We start from the raw sequence: 22,280 nt of genomic DNA on the forward strand, positions 1-22,280 counted from the left end.
ACACTCACTCACTCACTCACTCACTCACTCTCACTCACAGACACACACACTCACTCACTCACTCACTCTCACTCACACAGACACACACACTCACTCACTCACACATACACACACACTCACTCACACACACATACACACACACTCACTCACACACACACACAGACTCACTCACACAGACTCACTCTCTCACACTCACTCACTCACTCACTTACTAGGGATGGGCGATATCTTATCGTTTGCGATATACCGGTAAAAATTCTCCCCACGATAAGAATTAGTCTTCCTGCGATAATAACGATAAAGTGATCTAAGACCAGTCTTTCTGACCCAGACTTTGGCGTTGACCCGTCCGGTAACCCTGAGAGCAGCGAGTTTCTGTTTGAGAGGGAGAACCCTATCCCAGCGTCCTCGAGTGAAGGGCACAGTCTCAGTAGCCTGCAGGGTAATGAGTGAACTGTTGCTGCCACAGCACACTGTCTGCACTGCTGAGTAATGAATCTCCACATGCTGCCTCACTCTGTGTGAGTGTGTGAGTGTGTGTCGCAGATACTTAGGGAAACAGAGCCGGGAGGGGTGTGTTTTTGTGAATGATCCTTTGCTGCCTGCCGGTGACAGCTGTGCACTTGTGAATGTGTTTGTTTGTGTGTGTGTGTGAGCGCGCACATGCTAGCGGACGCTGGGAGAAAGGCTCTGACCCGCTCATGCTGCATGCACCACCGGCCATCCGTCCGTCTCTTCAGGAGCGTTTAGGTCGAACAGACTCTGCACAAATTGGCCTCTCGCACGCTCTCTTTACCCACGCAAAAGCCCTCGTGTAGCCCTCGAACTCATCTACACACAGTATCCACTCCTCATATTTCTCCGGCTCTTTCTTGTCATGCCTCTTTCTTCTCTTTTCACTTGTGCACCAGATATATCAGACCGTGCTGGTGGTTGGAAAGTACGTGCTTTTGAGGTAAATAAAGCAATAGTTTGTGCTTTCAAAATGGACTATTCGCTGGTTTGCCTGAATGACTAGTTGATTCGGTGGGAAGTCTTATATGAGTTCACTTGACCCTGATTGGACGCTTTTTGAGTTTTTTCTGTGCAAACTGTACTAACTCTGGTTCTGGAGGAACCCAACGCTACAAATGTTGGATATCGTCCTTCACTGAGTCCAAGTCTGGTACCTTCACTAATGATCTGTGTAGAGTTGCTCAAACCATTCGTAAGTTTTTATTTTTTTCTTAAATTGGAACTTAAATCCACAGTCTTGTTAATTAAGAGTTATTTTGTAACTTAGTTTTGTTGCATCATTGCTTCTTAAGGCAAAACTTGTTTACTAGGATGTAAAGTCTTTGCTATATGAGTAATGTGTAGTTGCATAGTGACGTTTGCCTTCAGTGATCCAGCCTTTATCCTGTTAATGTTGAGTCTAAATGTAGTGATAAAATTAAGTTTGCAATGAAATACAATACTTAAAGTTAACATGTTAGGTATTTATATGTTTATAACATTCAGGAACTGTATTTTAAAATTAATAAGGAGCAATACATATATTATAAATTTTTTTGGCATGAACACCAAGTACTGTACTACTAAAAGTTATTGACCCATTAGAGTGTTATTAATAACAGTAAACAATCCCGAATTCAGTTCTCGTCCACAGCTTATTGCGCTTAAATGGGCAAATACACACACAATTATGGCAAAATGCACATCGTGTGGAGTATTCACATGAACATAGTCATTTATTTCATACATGAACGTAAACAGAATGTAACAGTATGTTAGAGCCATGCATTCATTCTTAAAGGGCCAGCAGCCAAATAAACTGTTGCCGTCTGTTACATTAACGTTAATAATAAAAAAAAAATGAATCACTTTTGTTTCTTTATTTTTGAATCAATTTATATGTAATTCATACAGTGAAAACTATATAGTGTTTTTTTTTTTTACATTTGATTATTCCATTTCTGTAGTATATCTTAAGACATGTTAAACCTAGGCTGTCTACTAGAAAAATTAACACAAAGCATCAAACTAGAATCAAATCTATGCATAAAATAAATAGATTTTTAATTGAATCGTGACCCCAAGAATCGATATGAATCTAATTGTGAGGTGAAAAGATTCCCACCCCTACTGTTTAGATCAGCTTCATGTCATTTATTCACATAATCTTCTCTCTTTAAAGTGTAAATGGGCATAATTTTAATTTTAAGTTTTAATCGTGCAGCGCTCTAATATTTAGTACTATATAAATTGAAACTTAACGCCCATTTGCGCCACAACTAGGCGTAGATTTAACTTGTGCACAGCATGTGCAACTGGCCCCGGATGATCAAAGTTTATCTGTGTTAAAGGAGACATCAAAAATGTGGCGTTTTGTGGTACTTCACTTCCAGGCCTGAAAAGCGCTGGTCTCTCAGCTAAAGCACAGCACACTGTGAGCATACTAATTACAGTGCTGCCAGAGAGAATATTACACTCCACAAAGATGAATCTAGATAAAACCCATGCTAGTGTGCTGGTGAGAAAGTATATCCTTCCAAGTTGCAGTGCATTTTGCATCAATATTCTGCTGACACACTGACTTGTTTATATCTAAATATAAATAACTGAATGTGTGTTTCAGTTGCACAAATGGGAGTATATTAAATATCTTCAAAAGCATTAACTATTTTCAAATGCATTTATTTTTTCCCTTCTTTTAGCTAGTTTACAGCTGAAAAAAAAATCCTGTAACAGTGTCTATTAATGTGCATCAGAAAATAGTCTTGTGGCTACTAGTGTTGTCAGTATTCAGTTGTCAAAATTTCAGTATTCGGTACCAGTACCAGTGAAAATCCACAGTTCTCGGTACCAATTTCGGTACCAAAGCAAAACATGCTAATTAAAAAAATTGGACTATACTTTAATTTAATCCAAACTGTGTACATATTTAATTTTAAAGGGCTTTTAAAACCTTCTTGAGTTATTCAGCCAAGAATAACAACTAAGTTAGCTATAAAAAAAAAAGCCCAGAACTGCTTTTCTGACTGATATGACACAAACAATGTTAAGTCAAGTCAAGTCAAGTTTATTTGTACAGCGCTTTTCACAATACAAATCATTGCAAAGCAACTTTACAGCAAATGAAGTTTCTACAATATTTAGTGGTAGCTTATCAGTGGTGACTGTCAGTTAATGTACATATGGCAGAAATGTACAGAAATCAATTTAAGACGTAATAAAACAGACGATGAACACTATTAACAGCAATTATTATATGATGCAATCAAACTTATAGCAGTAAATATCATCATGTCCTCCTGTTTTTTTTTTATCCTAATAAAAGTTATAAGAGCATTAAATAGTTAATAAATAAACTTAATTCTAATGCTCATTATATTATTATGCGTATGCTAATGATTAACTACTCTAATAACAGCATTGTTAATTTCAATCCGACATTCAAATTAAAATATTGAATAATATTCATAACAAAAGCAGTGTTTCCCACAGACTTGCACTTTATTTGTGGCGGCATATATATGCAAATTCATTCTCTGCCAGCAGGAGGCGCTTGTAGAGCGGGAGAGATAGAGGTTTCCCCAGAAGATGAAAGGAAAATGACATCCATAATTTTCTGAAGACAGTCGGTTTCCTTCAGAAATACAGTAATATAAAAACACCCGCACCGGATTTCGACTTTGAAACGTGCAGTGCTCATGTTTATTCAACGATGTCAAAGCCTTTTGGAAAATCTATTTGTGGCGGTCAGTTTTGATATTGTGGCGGGGCGCCACAAATAAATCAATGTATGCGAAAAACTGAACATTGTCATGGTTTTAAAGTGTGAAGGTGTTTAATATCGTGTTGCACTGAACATTTGTGCTTGGTGTGATATGAATAGGCCTTTACAGTACTGGTAGTGTGTGCTGAGTGCCTGCAGATTGATACCATGTGAATAGTCTCATTAAATTCATTCTCAAACAATGAGTGTTGTATTTTCGAGGTGACGTGTTAAGTAAAAAAAGAAAAGGTTCCACCTCAAACATTTTTCGCTCTCTTCCAGTCTCTCCATTTAGTTGTTTATAAAGAGTCTTACATAAAGCTGATTAGGGTGAAGTGAACCTGAAACCAGGCTAATTATACAAATTCTTTGACTACTTATTAGTTGACTAATTAATAAAAAATAGTTTGAACATTCCTAATGGTGATTGTTCTTTGATTTGATCTCTTAAGCCCAAAGTATAGTTCAGTTTTCACACAAACACTTAGCATACACATACAGCCAAAAGCACAGCTTTTCAAAATATACTCCATTTGATCGCGTGTAAACACAGGCACTGACATGCCCAAATCAATGTATGGAAGATCTAAATATTACAAATTAAAATGAAACTTACCTGCTTGAACTCTTTCACTTGATCTGGGTGTCTGTCTTTAAAGTGTTTTGTTAGTTTGGTGTGTTTCCTCGTTTTGATGTCGCCACGTCTCAGTGCTTTTATGAAGAGAACGCATCTGCGCACCTTTCGAATAGCGCATCAAGAACCGGGTTGACCGGGTACTCGGTACCACCGGTACTTAAAAAAACCTGGTACCGTAACGTTTTCATTTTTTTAGTACCGACTTGGTACCGAAGTACCGGGTTTTTTGACAACACTAGTGGCTACCGTTGCATCTGCCTAAATACGTTTAGCTACTGTAATTGATTAATTTTATTGTAATGCTTTTAAGCACTAGAAGTGCTTTATTATTGTAAAACCTTGAACTTATTTATTGTAAAGTATTTTGAGCTGCACCATTTTTATGGAAGGTGCTACATAAAGTTTCTTGTTATTGTAATAACTTGATGACTTAAGTTCTCAAGTGTGGCAGCTTTTTGGCGTGTTATGATTTGGTTTGTACCAAGTCTATTATTGTATACGGTCTAGGACTGAGTGCATGCAAATTGTCTGAATTTATTAATTTGTTCTTTTGTTTGTTTCTTTTCTCCTTCCCCTCTTCTTGGTTGGAAGTTCTGCATGCTCGCACAATGAGGAATAGTCTCAGACGCCCAGCTAAGCACCGCCTTGGTGCAATCAGTTGTTTGAAATTCAGTGCTAATCATTTGCTGTAGCAGACGGTTGGCCATGAGGTGTTCCCTTTCTCCTCTGTGATTGGGGAAATGTCACATTTAAGCAGTTCTACAGGGCTGTTTGGAATTGTGAGGGTAATGTATTTTCTTTTGACATTTACTTTTAAAATGTAGCATATTAGCATAGTAATTTCCTTCTTCAAACTTATGGTCTCCGAGTCTGTGGGCTTCATTTACATGATACATATATGTGTGTGTTGTGTGGAGAACGCCATTAACCTTTTACTGCCTACTAGAGTCTGACACAAATCACAAATCACACTAAACCCGAGTGATATGAAACCACAACTTAAGAATCGGTGGGAAAGGTGGTTTCAGACCCTCATTTGCTTGTCTGCTGGATCAAAATGCATACAAAACACTTACTGCTATAATGTCTAACCATACTCGTGTATTGCTCAAGTTGCTTTTGCGTCTTTTTATTAGTCATCTGTCAGGGAATGTTATTATCATACTCTAGCTTTGATTTTACGATCAGTCTGAAGACGTTTTGTCTCTCTGTTGGAAAACACACTAAATAATTTTTTGGTTCTTGTGATTATTTCTGCGCTATTGCTCATCTAAAGGGTATAAATCAGAACGTAATGGTGATCTTGAGTTCTTCGGTGCTCTTATGTTGTTTATGTGGTGTCGGAGTCGTTCCATTCATATAAACACTGGCCTGAAGATTTGCATGCCCGCAATCCAACGGTATCTGAGAATTATGCAAAGCACCGGAGCCGCTAAAACAAACCGGTTGTTAGTGTTGCCATTCGTTTTGTCAGAGTAACATGAATGATCTGTCAGTGTGTAGTCTGAAATGTTTTTTTAATGTGCTTTATTTCAGTGCCTTATTTGTTTTTCAGGCCAAAATTATTTATGTCAAGGCTAGTGGTCGACCGACATTGGTTTTTTGACAGCTGATGCCGATATCTTGGAAAGCAGCGGATATAAAGCCGATATAATTTTGTTTATTTTAATATTTAAGAAATTTGAAATAATTTGAAAATTGATTAAAAATAATTGTTAAATAAACATACTTATACTTTAGATGACAAAGTATTTTTCACAAATAAATAAATATTTAATACAAATATAATTAAAAAGGAAGTAAACACTGTAACCAACAGGGCACTCAGTATTCTGGGAAGTTTGTGTGCATTAATCATATTTTTTCAAATAAAGCCAGGGTAACACTCATTTTACATACAGCACACAGTGAAAATTACATGAATATGGCAGTGGGCAAAAGCATGAAGCGCAGCATAATTTAAAATCATGAGTTTAAAGTTTGTCGATCGTGCGTCTCAGTGAAGCTGAACTCCTCCTGTCCGCATTCAATTCACACGGACCAACCGTCACGCAGCGAACACACGATCATGCAGGTCACATACACACTTCATAAGATCTCACAGCTGAATTCGACTAAGTTTGCAAGTTTTTTGAAAATATTTGTTTAAATTATATAAATACGTGTTTGCTGAATGCTGACGGCAAACAAGAAAATATTATAATGTTTGCCTTTCTATTACTAATAATATAAAATCAGTTGTTATAAGACTTTTATAAGACTTCTATCCGTATTAGACAGAACTGTTAACGATGACGGCGAACAAGAGGGAGAATGTGAGCACTGTGCTCAGGCGCTGCCGATCTCAACAGAAAAACTTATCGGCCGTGGCGATATATCGGTCGACCACTAGTGAGGGCTACCTTGTTCACGGCTTTGTTATTTTATGAAGGATATCTTACAGGTGCATCTCAATAAATTAGAATGTCGTGGAAAAGTTAATTTATTTCAGTAATTCAACTCAAATTGTGAAACTTGTGTATTAAATAAATTCAATGCACACAGACTGAAGTAGTTTAAGTCTTTGGTTCTTTTAATTGTGATGATTTTGGCTCACATTTAACAAAAACCCACCAATTCACTATCTCAACAAATTATAATACTTCATAAGACCAATAAAAAAAACATTTTTAGTGAATTGTTGGCCTTCTGGAAAGTATGTTCATTTACTGTACATGTACTCAATACTTGGTAGGGGCTCCTTTTGCTTTAATTACTGCCTCAATTCGGCGTGGCATGGAGGTGATCAGTTTGTGGCACTGCTGAGGTGGTATGGAAGCCCAAGTTGAATTACTGAAATAAATGAACTTTTCCACGACATTCTAATTTATTGAGATGCACCTGTATATGACAATAGAAACCTTCTTAAAGGCAGGGTAGGTGATTTGGTTCAAAAACATGTTTTTTTGCTATGCTAGTTGAAAGTCTCTTCACATCCCGATAGCAATCACTAAGTTAAATGGTCTAAATGTATTTATATGGTCTGTGGAAGGCGTAGGAGCTAGGGGTGCAACGGATCGTAGATGATCCGTGATCTGTACGGACCAGGCCCCACAGTTTAACTGTTTACTTTAACCATCATAGAGTGAAAGTTTATCATTTGCACATGTTTTGTCTTGCCAGTTTACACATTCAAGCAGTTTTACCTCGCACACTTTTTTCTGTGCGCTCAGCCACTGCCGTGCGCAGCCGAAGCGCACACACGCAGAGAGAGACAGAGGCGCGATTCAGACATAGCGTGATTACTTTTATTTACATACACACAGTTATGTTAAAATACCCGCTTTGGCAAGTATTCTAGTAAACGCAGTCGGTTATTTCTTAAGTGAACGTAAACAGGTGAGAAAGAAACCGGATGTGTGTCAGTGTATTAGGGCTGTGCATTTGGTCTTAAAGCGACAGCAGCCAATAAATACCTGTTTCTGTCTGCTAATCAAATAACACCACAGCTCTAACAAAGATTAATCTGTATTTAACTTGTGCAGTGAGCACTATTGTGTTAAACTTAATTATTACATTTCTGCACCTAAATTCTGATATTTGTAACTGTGATTTGTTGTTTTCATCTATGCTTGTAATTTGTGTAATTGTTCTTGTTTTATTACTAACTTTATTAGTTAAGCTAGTAGTTTTTGCTATGGTATAGGACTCAAAATCCGTATATGATCTGAACCGTGAATTTTGTGATCCGTTGCAGCACTAGTAGGAGCATAAAATTTTCATCCAATCATATTCCTCGATCCGAGGGCTACCTCGTAGGGTCCTGCCTACCTGTCAGCATATGTATCTACATACCTCGGTGCCCCCTGTTCGCACAGACATGATCCGTCATCAGTGTGTTATATTACACTATTGCAGACCGAGTAAGAATGGAAGCCGTTATTATTGTATTATTATGCGTTTTGTACTGTAATATTTTCTCACCGGTGAATGAGACATGAGGTAATCTGACAGCACTGCATTCAACCCTCCACCAGCGCCGTCTCTCATCGTGTTGCTGCTTAGCCTCTGCTCTGCTTGTGCACGGTCATGTGTTCTGGAGGGGGCGTGGCTTTGGAGAGTGATTATGCAAGGAGGTTGGGATCTTATGCTTTCAAAGATAGCTTGCTATTGTTAGCCTCTCCGAAATCACCTACCCTTCCTTTAAGCTAGTGAAGTCCTGTAACTTCCGGTTGAGTGATATGGATTTTTTTATTTGTTTTTTTTGATGGCTATATTTTTGACTGATTATCTCAGTGCTGTCAAAATAAAAGTTTCAGCTTACCAACCAAAGAGAAAAAAATGACTGGCTGATGCTGCTGTTTAAAAAAAAAAGCCAAATTTCGGCCAATATATTGGCCTTGGCAATATATCGGTTGACCACTACCTTTAAAAGCATTAAGCCCAACGCGTTCGCTAGCTTATGCATACAGTCAAACGGGTAGCCTTTCAAAGTGTACTCTATTTTACAGTGTTCGCTAATGCAGGCAGTCTACATGTGCACAATCTTTGTCCAGACTCTTCACTGATATTCTCCAGAAGTTATGACCGATAAAAATGTCTTTGTACTCTTTTAAACTAAAATTGTGGGTATCTTATAGGCCTAACCCTCTCTTACAAGTGTTTCTCAAGTTCTGACATATCGGCCGAAAAAAACAAAACAATTACCGGTCTTGCTGCTAAATAAAAAATGCTTGGCAATATATCAGTCAATATTCAATATATATCGGCCTCTGTGAGCCACTACCTGTAACAGCATTGCTTTGTCGTCAAGTCTCTGTCTTTCTAACGTCTCTTCCTGTAATGGTTTGCTGAGGGCATCTCTGACTCGCAGCTGTCACCACAAAGCCATAATGCTAACCACCTTCTGATGTTTCAGAAGCACTGGCTGAGCAGCAGGCCTGGCTGACAGGCCCAAAACAATGCACTAACCAGAAATATGCCATCTCTGCTGTCAGTGTAGTCGGCCATGGTGGCGTTTCCTAAAGGAATGCATATTTGCACAGCTTGTGATTGACGTGTTCTGAGTGCAGCTGGAAACACATGCCACTTCATCACTCGGTGACTCCATATTCTTCCACATCGGTCCTGTTGTATGCCAGCGCTGGACCGCTGTCAGCTGGGAGTAGGCCTGTCACGATAACAACTTTTTGTTGTGCGATATATTGCCTCAGAAATAATTCCGATAAGCGATATTATTGTCATTTTAAAGACCATTTTATGCCACTGAATCATAATGTAACAGCATAATAATGCAAGGAGGCCTACCCACTTCCAAATGACAAACTTTTAATTTTTAAGAATATTTAGATTTGAACTGATATGCAGTCACAGGTGTGTGTATCAACCTAATTTTTAACGTAAGATTGGATGTAACTAGAATATATTAATTATGCTGCTTTATATTGCAAACTGGTATTTGTCATCATATTTTAATTTATTATCATAGCCATAAACATGCTGGTTTGTTGCACAAATAAGTTACCATTTATTGCACCTTATTATTATTCAAGTTATTTACCTATAGCGGATAATGTCGAAAAGTCGAAAGTCTCATATTGACAGAAAACGTTCTACTTTCTTATTTATTTGGTTATATATATTACACATGTTTACTTAGCCTATTTCCAGTTTTGTATACCTATTTAAACTTTATGTAAGTTATCTGTTATTTTATATTAGGCATAGCCTGACCTATAGAATGGTGTATTTGTATTTGTTTTGTTAAGTTCTATGTTTTATATATATGCTAAAGTGAGTTTGACGTTGTATTTTGTTGTTGCATTCAAGCAATTGACGCATAACTGCCACTAATTCAAAAGTGAAAGTAAAATGCACACGGCGCTTTTAAGCTATTTAAAAAATGTTCAGTGCCAGATACTTTTAAATTGTTGTTTTGTAATAGATTTTTTCTTGGAAAAGCAAGAAAAAAACAGTAAAAAGCTCATTTTGGCTATTTAATTTGCGCAATGGTGAAAAAAAATTGGCAAAATACATGGGGGAAAAAAAAACGTGAAAAACCGTATTCGGCCTTCGGCCAAGAATTATCATTTTGGTGCATCCCTAGTTTTGAGTCTTCTTTTTTTAACTTGTGTTTTTGCACGCATGCAAAACATTCCCCAAACAAATATTCAAATGAAATCAAGTAGGCTAACTTTCATTTATAAAGTGTTTAATTAATTGAATTTAGCAAAAATGGGTATTAAGGCCCATTCACACCAAGCATGATAACTGTAACGAAAACTATATTATTATTTTAATTGTTTAACTATTTTTATTAATTGTCCTAATTCTATGAGAATAGCAAATACACAGTTGTAGTGATAATGGAATCACTATCAGACAGTGTTGAGGAAATTTACTTTTAAAATAATACAGAACTGAATGTTACTGTCTGTTAGTGTGGACACCTAACGTTGTTATAGATATTGTAGTGAGCGGACCTTTATTTCATTTAATTAAACATATTTTTATATGTAAACGTGGTGCAAAGAACTATATTGTGATGTACTGTTTCCATGAAATAACACTTTGTTCATCCTTGTGTATGTGATGTGAACATCAGTGGGTCGGTTAGCCTTTTTCAGTTGCTCCAGTTGTCTGGAGTTCATCAGGATAGTTGGAGGAGCATCAGGGCTGTCCAGTTTATCTGTGAATGTGTCTGAAGTCGTCCCATTGCGTGAGTCGATGACTGTAAAAGTCACTATAATTCGTCTTTCCCGTGACGCCACTGCTGCTCGTTTTCTCAATTTATAGCTTTGTTATTCCTCAAGCTGGTGCGGTATAATTGAGAATTGAGGCAGTATGGCTTTCTCCTTCAGCGAGTCCTTTACTCAACAAATGAAGAGAATCTGCGGTTGAGAAGATGAGACTCGTCTAAGTGAGGACCGAATCTCATTTGGAGCCGCACTCCCATTGCAGAGTAAACCAGCTGGAAGCATTGCTGCTAACTTGTGTTTTTGTGACGCCAGACCTCAAACAGTTCACGCCGACCACCTTCTACACATGAAATATCAAAAGGTTTTGAGAATAATTAAAAAAATGTAAGCATTTTGGCTGGGTGATAAATGTATCGAGATATCATGTGATGATATATCAAGATCGCGATTAAAATCTGTCAGTGATAACGATGGTACACTGTGGACAGTTTTACTCTATATGGATGAATCCAATAGCCGATCACACAGCAGTAATAAACACAGCAGCCTGTTAGTGCATGTGGCTAATAACTGCATGTTCTGCGTGTCTCTGTGTGAACGAATGGCGCGGTTTCGTCACAAACTCAACACGTGACGCTCACATTGTTTTCAGTGTCTGCGACATGAACACATGACTGTCCAGAGTCGCTTTTCACCATTTCATTTGAGATCTTCACCACAAACCACCAAAATAAGTGTTTTTTTTAACTTGAAGAAATTATTACGAAAATACATTAATATTGTGTGCTAAAATGTGCTTGTCAAAGTTAATAATAATAAAAAAAAATAAATAATTTAAAGCAATATCATAACCAAGACATTATTTAATCCATGTTTGAGGTTTTATTTATACTGTTCTGTTGTGCAGCATCTTATTTGATAAAAAATACAAATGCAATGTTTTGTTGTAAATAGCTTTTATTTGATTATTTTAAAAGATTTATTAAATTATTTTGTTTTTAAATTGTTAATTTTTTTCTCTTCATCAGACACCATTTTTGATGATACATTTATATTAAATCATAAAACAGAATCCATAAATAAATATGAAAAACACAATTTATGGGACATATGGGACCCTAAATTACCATAAAAATGAACAAAAAGGAAATATTTACATTCGTTCTCAAGGTCTAACAACTTCCTTCCCTATTAAAAGTAAATGAATATAGTGATGAATATTGATATTGTATGATATGGAGGGGAAAAAATATAGCCTAATGATTTCTCATTTCACCAAAAAATTAGAACAAAACCAATATAACTCATTTCATTTAACATGGAGCGTCATACATACCTTGCAATAGAAAACATGTGCTATTGATGGACCAAGTATTGAATTTAATAGTTAAAGGTACACTGCTGTAAGTGTGTTTAAGTTCACCAAGTAAGAGTGCAGCACGTTCTGGAGGAGCTGACATCTTTGCGCTCGTTCTGATTGCGTGTGACTGTACATGTTCAGCGCTGACGCTCCCGGATGAACTACACACGAGCGCTGTGATCTGTATTTGTGTGTGTTGGAGTTTTGGCACAACAGTAGTCCTGTGCTGCAGGCCTGGAGCGTTTGTCCGTGTGGAGGATTAAATTAGCAGCAGTTGTTTATCGTCCGTACCCAATCCATCTGTCTGGCTCAGTAGAGCCGGCGCTATCTGTGCTATCATGCTTCAGTCCAACGGCCCGACCACACAGACACACACACTCACTCACTCATTCACTCACTCACCAGACACTCACTCACTCACACACACACTCACTCACCCACTCACACACAGACTCACTCACTCACTCACTCACTCACACACACACTGAACGGCCCGACCACACAGACACACACACTCACTCACTCATTCACTCACTCACCCACTCACTCATCACTCACACGCAGACTCACTCACACACACGCACACACAGAGACTCACTCACACACACGCACACACAGACACTCACTCACGCACACACACACACACACACATACACACTCACTCACTCACTCACTCACTCACATAGAAAACGTTTCTTGAGCAGCATATTATACTGATTTCTGAAGGATCATGTGACACTGAAGACTGGAGTAATGATGCTGAAAAATCAGCTTTGATCACAGGAATAAATTACATTTTAAATGATATTCACATAGAAAGCATTTATTTTAAATTGTAGAATATATGTATATTTCACATTATTACTGTTTTTACTGCATTTTAATTTAAATAAATGCAGTCTGGGTCTCTGAGTAAGAGACTTTTTCCCCCCACAAAACATAGAAAAACAACAACCCCATGTGCTTTTTGTCCCCAAAGAAAGTTTTGCTTAATCGAATTGTAATAACCTCCTCTTCCTTAGTTTTTTTTTTTTTTTTTTAATTTGAATTTTTATTGATGTATTTTATAATTTTTTTTGTCTGAAGTTGCCTATATCCCATGTGCTGATGGCTAACCTTAACTTTTTGATGTGTAACGTAAACACAAGAAAGAAAACTGCACTCATCAAGCCATTTCTTGGGGATTATTAAATCTACACTGCTGTAAATTTGAAGTAATTCTTGAATTAAAATATTTAGTTTTTTCTTCATTATTTTTTTCTTCATTATTTAACAATTTTTATTTACACTTTTAAAAAAAAATGTTTTACACTTGTGTCTTTATTTCTTTTGTTTTTAGCTTTTTTGGAAGATGCAAGTAAAATGTTCTTTTTCCTGATCCAGTCTATTGCTAATAAGCAATTCTCACACTGCATTTATTTCTCCTTAATCATCCCGTTTCAAAAAGCCGCTGTTTCAAATAGATTTCGGGTTTCTGCAAGGTCTTTTTTTCGGGAAAGCCAGGGATGTTTCAAGAGAAAATCCCACGACTGGCTCATTGTTATTGTTGCGGTTAACTAGTATCATTGATTAAAAAGTTAAAGGGGAAGCTCTGGCCCTCAGCGAGTAAGACTGCGGCGGGAAATCCTTGAATTCCCCTCAGGGATCAATAAAGTACGTCTGTCTATTTAAAAACGAGAGACGGCGAGATATGCTGCTGCTCATCTCTGACCTTGCCCGAGGATGAATTAAAAGCACTTCATTTCTGAACAACTGTCATTCTCTCTCTCGCCGTCACGGCCCACCCTCATTCCCACACTTCAGGAGCCCGGGGGTGATTCATCTACATAATACTGTGTGAAAGCAACCTCAGCGTTTTCCAGACTGGATGCGGGAACGTGCCGACAACTACATGTTTACCCCAGTCTCGAGCAGAACGAGGAATTAGACGTCCATTGGCCTGCCGTCTTGATTTGTGGGCCGTTTCCTCAAAGCGACATACAGAAATAAATTTGTTGTTGAAGTAATAGTTTTCACTGGACATGCAGCGGCATTAAATCTTACTTATTCTAACCATGTAAAATCCCAAGACTGTAAATGGAGATGGCAACTTGAGGTCAGAGGTTTGCTCAGATCTTTGTTCAAACATAATTCTTCTTCTTCTTCATCCTCTTCCATTACACTTTCGGTCAAAGGCTTCACTGATCTCAGCTGTAACCTCATGCTTCATCACAGCATGTAGACGAGATGAAGCACCTACTCTTCTTATATACGTGAACACTGCTGTATTTAGGGCCCTATAAAATCTGTTGCATTTTTTTCCCAAGTTCCATTTAATTTTTTTAACAAATTCCATTTTTTCCTTTTTTAATTTTTTCCCCCATTTTAAACACGGAACTTTTATTAGTTAACAGTAATTTATTAAAAGTTGAACAAAAATCAAATTATTTAGTGCCCTATGAAATGTTTTTTTTCTTTCTCTCAATTTCTGCTTTGTTTTCCATCAAATTCTTTGTTTTCCATTTTCATTTTTCTGGATTCCATTTTAATAGTTTAATAAAATGTAATAATCAAAACGACCCCTCCCCCCTCAGAAATTCTGTGTTATGTAATTGAATGCTTCTGGTAATCAAATTATGGCATAAAACATTAATTTAATTGATATTTGAATCAAATGAAAATCAAACAAACAGTTTTTCTTTTTTTGGCAAACAAAGTGCTGCACAACAGAGGTTTACTATTAAAATTAAAACATGGCAGAAATTCCATGCGTTTTTATTTTTTTAAATTTTTTTCCCCTTAAAAATAAAGTTTGAGTATTAAATTTAGTAGCAGCAGTATTAGTAGTAAGACGTACGTTCTACTGTACAATAGTAATATATTTATCACAGTTTCTTCAAGTTAACCCGAACTTTTGTTTTGACGGGTTGCCGTTAAGAGATTTGTGTGTGTATGTGATATGATGGTAGTTTTTCTCAAATTTCATATTTAAATAGTCTTTTTGTGGTTTAATATTCGCAGACTCTAGTCCATATCACAATTTGATTTGAGTGTACTGTCCTACTTTTGATTTATTCATTCATGATTTGGCAAATTCCGTGACATTCCATCTTACACAGTAAATTCCATTCCGTGGAAATCATAGGGCCCTGTGTGTTATCAAAAATGATCACTTGAACAAGCTGTCTCTGTGCTGGACTTCTGAGCTACAAAACAATATTTCTTCCATTAATCAACTGAGTTGTCCACACTAGAAGCATCGGTTTAAAAATATCATGTTTCTTCCTCCTACTGATGGAAGAGCCTCATTAGAGCTGCTGGGACCTGTGACCATTTCAATTCAGAAAATGAACGTTTCTACATTACATTTAGGAGTAGCTTATCAGTGGTGACTGTCAAGGTGATGTCCAAATGGCAGAAATGTACAGTAAAAATCATGCCGTTAATGACATGTATTCAAACAAACAGTGAACACTGTTAACAGCAGTGATTATGTTGCGATCAAACTTATAGGAAAGTTTGGTATTTCTGTATGTTGGTTCAGGGTTATTGTCATCTATTCTCAGGTTTCAAGAGTCCTGTCCTGTGTCTCTGTGCCTTTACTGGTCCTAGTGATCTTTGAGAAGTGGGAAAATCATGAGTAATGAGTTTTGCTGATTTATAATGTGAACGATGTAGTTTTGTTCTTTCTGAATCTCATGTTACTTTACTATTCATTTCGAGTCTCGTAAAACAACTTCAGAATCAAAACGCTTTCACAAATGGAAAAAAGATGGGCAGTTCATCGGCAAATTTAAGTTTATGATAGAGATGCACCGATCAATCGGCCAGGGATCGGAATCGGCCGGTTTTCCTTATGATCGGCCCGGATCGGTCAGTCTCACTTCTTTCCGATTCTGAGCCGGTCTGTTTGTTACCAGCGGCACAGGCAATAACGTCAGCCGCGCATTCTCGCTCTCTTCTCTCCGACGACCCCTTCTCTCTCACACACGTCTCATTCGCTCCGGTTAAATAGTGCTTGTATTGCGCATTATTTTAGTAATTCCCGCAGGTTTCGCGCTTACACTAAAAGCGCGCGCACCACCACTGATCAGTATTAGTGGAGCGCTCAAGCCGCGCTCAGTCTCAAACAGCTTGTGAGCCACAAATACCAAAATGAGTAGCTAACTGCGCTAAAACGTTCAAATACATTAAAAAAAATATGTCAGAATGCCCGTTTTGGCGAGTATCCAGTTAAACTCAGTCAGTTTTGTAATGTTAAATAGTTGAGAAAGAGAACGCATGTTGTGTAACAGTATATTGGGTCCATGGATAAACTCTTAAAGGGACCGCAGTCCAATATTTATGCTGCTGTCTGTCATGTTAATCAAAGAACAAAAGAAAATCGGAATCGGCAGATCACACTAACAAAAAATCGGTATCGGCCAAGAAAATTGCAATCGGTGCATCTCTAGTTTATGATCTCCGTTTCCGCCCCTGTCATCTTTGTGTAATTCCCACGCACCGTCTTCCAGTCCCGCAGTCCCAAAGACTTTATTCTGTTTCCTCTTGTCTGTTTTCAAAGGGAAGTTGACCGTTCATCCAATCTCCAGCCCCTGGCAGGCTGAACTGCTGCTTTCATTCTCTCATTCATTCACTGCCAGTTTCCCCTCCCTTCACTGGCACTGTGTTTGAAGCATACGGATCTATTTTTGATTTGGGCTGGTGTGCCTTTGCTGTGCTCCGGCTAATTCTCTGTTATATGGCATTGTGATTGTTTTCAGTCTTAACAGCGGAAACAAGCCTCTCTTGATATTGATCACCATTGACTTCATCTTAACCAGAGATGCCTAAGTGAATGCTTTCAGAAAATGAATGACTCGAATGCTTGGTGTTCAGTCGGCTCAATGAAACGTACCACAGTAATTTCTCCTCCTGTATGGCACCAGCTGATTTTGTACCGTGCCGCTGAATTATTAGTGCTTACTGTCGTTCTCTTTGTCTCTTTCAGCCTCCAGGCCCCATGGACCAGGTGGGTAAAATTCGAGGGCAACATTATGGTGGTGGAAACCCCTACTCTCAGCAGCAGGGGCCTCCCCCTGGCTCCCAGCAGGGTCCTCCTTACCCAGGACAGGGTTACGGTGCCCCGGGACCCCAGAGGTATCCTATGAGCATGCAGGGCCGCACTCCCGGAAGCATGAGCGGAATACAGTACGGACAACAGGTCAGTTCAGCGTATTCATGTTTTTTTTTTGGGTTTTTGGATGGCTGATGCTGAGAGCAATTTAGAGAGACGATAGCCAATATAAAATCGATATACACAGGAAGATTTTTAATGTTTTGTTTTGTTTTGTTTTTTAAAATAAGTTTCTTCTGCTCATCAAGGCTGCATTTATATGATCAAAAATATGGAAACAATATTCCATATTTTTTATCACTCTTCTGTATCACTACAGAAGAGTGATATTGTGAAATGATTAAAAGTTAAAATAATGGTTTTCTATCTTAATATACTTTAAAATATAATTTATTGCTGTGATCAAAGCTGAATTTTCAACATCATTACTCCAGTCTTCAGTGTCACATGATCCTTTGGAAATCAGTATAATATGAGGACTTATTATTATCATCAATGTTGGAAACTATTGTGCTGCATAATATATTTTTTTTTAAACTGTGATAGTGTTTTCAGGATTCTTTGATGAATAAACCGGTGAAAAGAACAGCATTTATTCAAAATAAAAATATTTTCTTAGCATATTAGTCTTTTTATTTTATTTTTATTTATTTTAAATTGTAATATTTCATAATACTACTGTTTTTTTCTGTATTTTTGATCAAATAAATGCAGTCTTGATGAGCAGAAGAAACTATTTTAAAAAACATTAAAAATCTTACTGACCCCAAATTTTTGAACAATGGTGAAAGTTATCACAATATTTAATTTAAAGATGGTAAAAGCACATGCATAACACTTGCTGAAATTAAATCTATATTTTATTAATTTACTATATATTTACTAAATTGTATAATTTGAAAATTAACAAATATAAAAAATGAACTTGATAAATCTGTAAAAAAATTAGTTTTTTTTTTTACCTTTTTTTTTTTTCTTAAGATGGCAACTTCTTGATTCTGTAGTTCTTTTATAGTGTTTTTCACAAATAAAAAAAACTGTTTAATGACAGCTGGATTTTGCTAAGTTTGCAGGGTTAGTAAAATTAAACGATTATTAGATATCCAAAGACTTGTTCAAATGAAATGTGTATTGACAGTAGATGAGTAAGTATTGTAGTGTTTGCCTTTCTGATAATAATAACAAAAGCAAACGCTATCAGTATAGCCCTTAATAACTTTGTTTAAAAGTTCTGTGTAATAATTTATTCGTCAGAACTTTTAAACAGAGGAAATAAACTAACGGAGATGGATAACTGGAGAAATAAGATCTGTCAAAATAAAGTCCCATATGTCGACAAAAGTAGTGGTCGACCGATATAACGCCAAGGCCGATATATCGGTCGACATTTGGCATTTTTCAATTATCGGCATTGGCCGATAAGTTTTTCTGTTTGGCCAATGCGTTCGAGGTGGGACTTTTATTTTGACGGCGCTGAGAGTGGCAGCGCCTGAGCACACAATGCTCACATTCTCCCTCTTGTTCGCCATTGTCGTTAACAGTTCTGTCTAATACAGATAGAAGTCTGTCTAATAATCAGATAGAACGGTTAAACAAAGGAATTAAAATGTATACAAAAAGTATTATAACGATTGCTTTTATATTATTAGTAATAGAAAGGCAAACATTATACTTTCTCGTTTGCCGTCAGCATTCAGCAAATACGTATTTACATCATTTAAACAAATCTTTGAATGGCTAATGGAAATTAAATTTCACAAACCTTGCAAACTTGATCGTGAAGTGTGCATGTGACCTGCACGATCGCGTGTTCGCTGCGTGACTTTCGGTCAGTGCAAACTGAATGCTTTAAACATTAAAATCATGATTTCAAATTATGCTGCGCTTTATGCATTTGCCCACTGTCATATTCATGTCATTTCCACTGTGTGCTGTATGTAAAATGAGTGATACCTTAGCACACAAACTTACCAGAATACTGAGTGCCCTGTTGGTTACAGTTTACTTCCTTTTTAATTATATTTTTATTAAATATTTATTTATTTGTGGAAAATACTTTGTCATCTAAAGTATAAGTATGTTTATTTTACAAATGTATTTTTTAATCCATTTTCAAATTATTTCAAATTTCTTAAATATGAATTAAAATAAATATAATTATATCTACTTTATGTCGGCCACCCTGCTTTCCAAGATATCGGCATCGCTGTCAAAAAAACCAATATCTGTCAGCGTTTATTTTCTGACATATCGTCCAAACAGAAAAAAATGATGACAAAAATAACGTTCAGTAGGTATCACCAAAACTCAGTTGTCAGAAATGTTCACTCTGAGATGAAGGTATGACTTCAAGTGACGATTTTCACATACAAGCTTGCACTTTGTTTAGTTTAATAAAAAAATAAATACAATTTTACAAATCACCTTTGCTCAATGGGTTGTTAAAGAGACCCTTTCCATCACTCTGCAGTAGCACGTGTTGCTGGTGCATTAAAACATCACAGACACAGAAGGAGGGGGGAGGGGAGAGCTACTATTGGAGGTCAATAAGGGCCAGAAGCTATTTGGTACATTATTCAAAATGGTAGAAAAAAAATTTAGACTATTTTAGCTCCATACAGTAGAATTCAGGCCCAGCCATTCTGTTCGTTTATATAGTGGGCAGTAGGGCTGCACGATAAATCGAAATGGAATCGAGATCGCGATTCGACAGAAGCTGTGATTGTCATGCGTATCTTTCAGTGATGCACGGTTCTGTGATCAGTAGTAAATCTCCATCCGGAGGCCAGAGGGCGCTCTCGCGCTGAAACTCCAAATACGCCTCGCAGAAGAAACCCAGGAAATCCCTATCGCTGCAGCTGAATAAACGGCAGACCTTTTCCTCTGCTGCCAGATTTTTGTTTTTCAGAGTCTCAGCTTGAACCTGAAGGCTTCTGATGCTCTTAAGACATTCTTGATCATTGCAGCATGAGCTCATGGGTCTTTTCATCTGTGCTTTCAAAGAAGGTGGTTATGAGGTCACAGAGAAGCTCAGGTTTGTCACGTGGGGATTTCCTCGCACGTCTGAAGGTTTGTGTGTGGTGGTCTTCAAGTGCCTCTTTCTTCATCCTGTTGTCTGCGCCGGGTGCCTCATTGTGCTTGTGTCGAGTAAGCAGATGCACTGGTGTGCCATCCATTTGTAGAGTGGCATAGAGCATGCACTTCAGGTTGTTTTTATTAAACCTCCCTGTCAGAGGGTTTTTTTCCCCATTTTCATATTTCCTTTCTCCTTGAGAGGGAAAGTGCCCAGCTTGTCACCATCAGGCTTTTGTGTCACACGGTACACTCTCCAGCAAGGTCACATTTTTTTGAATGCTGACTGAAAGTAATGAAATGCAAGCATTTCCCTGAAAGCCTGTTTGCACACCGGTCCTTCAGATGGATAAGAGCTCTGTAGAAAACACTGACCTCTGTCCTCCTGAAACCTAAAATATGTCTCTTTGCTGCCATTGTGAGCCGTTTCAGAGTGTGAATGAACACATCTCACAATGTACTTACATTAACTCCTGTTTTATACGCTCCCTTGCCAACTTGATTCTCATCATTATAATACAAATTTTTGCTGATACCAATAAACATGAAAATATTATGACCCATAACTGATCATGAGTGATTATGAATTTACATTGGCCTTTTGTCAGTCAGTCAGTCATATTTATTTATAAAGCACATTTAAAAACAACAGCTGTTGGCCAAAGTGCTGTACAAAATGTAAGCATATACACCAAAATACAGAAGTAAACATAGAACACAGCAACAAACAATCCACTACAATTATGCCACTGCGCTTTTGTGTTCATTTTTGAATATTAATAATAAAAACATTGCACCAGGGCTTCTTATTATATATTTCCAGTGGATGCTTGAAATAGCCAGTGAAGTTTTTGTTTGTAGTGAGTCTGCTGTATTGCTGGTTGCGGACTGGGCCTGCACCTCTTACACTCATCTGTTTCAGTTTTATTTACGGGTTACGCTGGCTCTAAACTGAGTGTCAGTTCACCCCTTTCACTGAAAGTGTTGCGGGTTACAATTTCCAAGCAGTTCCCTGTGCTGTGCTTTCCTCTCCGCGCACACATGACAAAAGCTTGAGTGGAAAACACTTTAATCAGAACTTTTGAAATCATGAAAACATGCAAACAAACAATAATGATTTAATTAAAAAAAAATTCAATAATTCAAAAGAATGTTTAGAAGCTAGGGAACTGCTACTTTTAGTACAAATAATACTGCTAAACTAACTAAACACTTTATTCTGTAAGATTTTTAGTGCTTTTTTTTTAAAAATAATTTGGCATGAAGAAAGAACTTCATGTTTTGTGTGTAGTTGATAATATTATTTATAACATGCTCCTCATTACAAATCTAGAGAAATGCTGTTAAAATAAAGCTAAGCATAACTTTTTTATTGTTCGTAATATTTCAGAACAAACACTTCTGGACTTACTAGGTTTACTTGATTATCTAGACATCGCTTTAGAAAAATCGTGTTGAATATCAAATATGATCAGGCTTTTGAAGAACGATTATTTGTTCATTTCTCAATCATTGTATTGCATTGCATTTTGTTTTATATATATATTTTTTTTCCCTCAAGTATGAGGTCTTTTTTCTTACTATATTATACTAACATGAGCCATAAAATCCTGATGTATCAAATATGACACTGAACACACATGCAAATGTTCAATCAAAATAATAGTCATATGTACGTTTGC

The 22,280-nt window shown here is 37.1% G+C and overlaps 1 protein-coding gene across 1 annotated transcript in view; it reads left to right on the forward strand.

Annotated features, from left to right (window-relative positions):
* LOC107689556 (AT-rich interactive domain-containing protein 1A-like) overlaps positions 1-22,280 on the forward strand; it is a 68,852-nt gene that overhangs the window by 7,862 nt on the left and 38,710 nt on the right. Inside the window, exon 2 of the mRNA XM_016487577.1 lies at positions 17,401-17,613. Within this exon, the coding sequence (XP_016343063.1) occupies positions 17,401-17,613 (213 nt within the window). The remainder of the gene's footprint in view (positions 1-17,400; positions 17,614-22,280) is intronic.

This window comes from Sinocyclocheilus anshuiensis, unplaced genomic scaffold (genome assembly GCF_001515605.1).
Source record: "Sinocyclocheilus anshuiensis isolate Anshui unplaced genomic scaffold, SAMN03320099.WGS_v1.1 scaffold369, whole genome shotgun sequence".
Lineage (NCBI taxonomy): Eukaryota > Metazoa > Chordata > Actinopteri > Cypriniformes > Cyprinidae > Sinocyclocheilus > Sinocyclocheilus anshuiensis.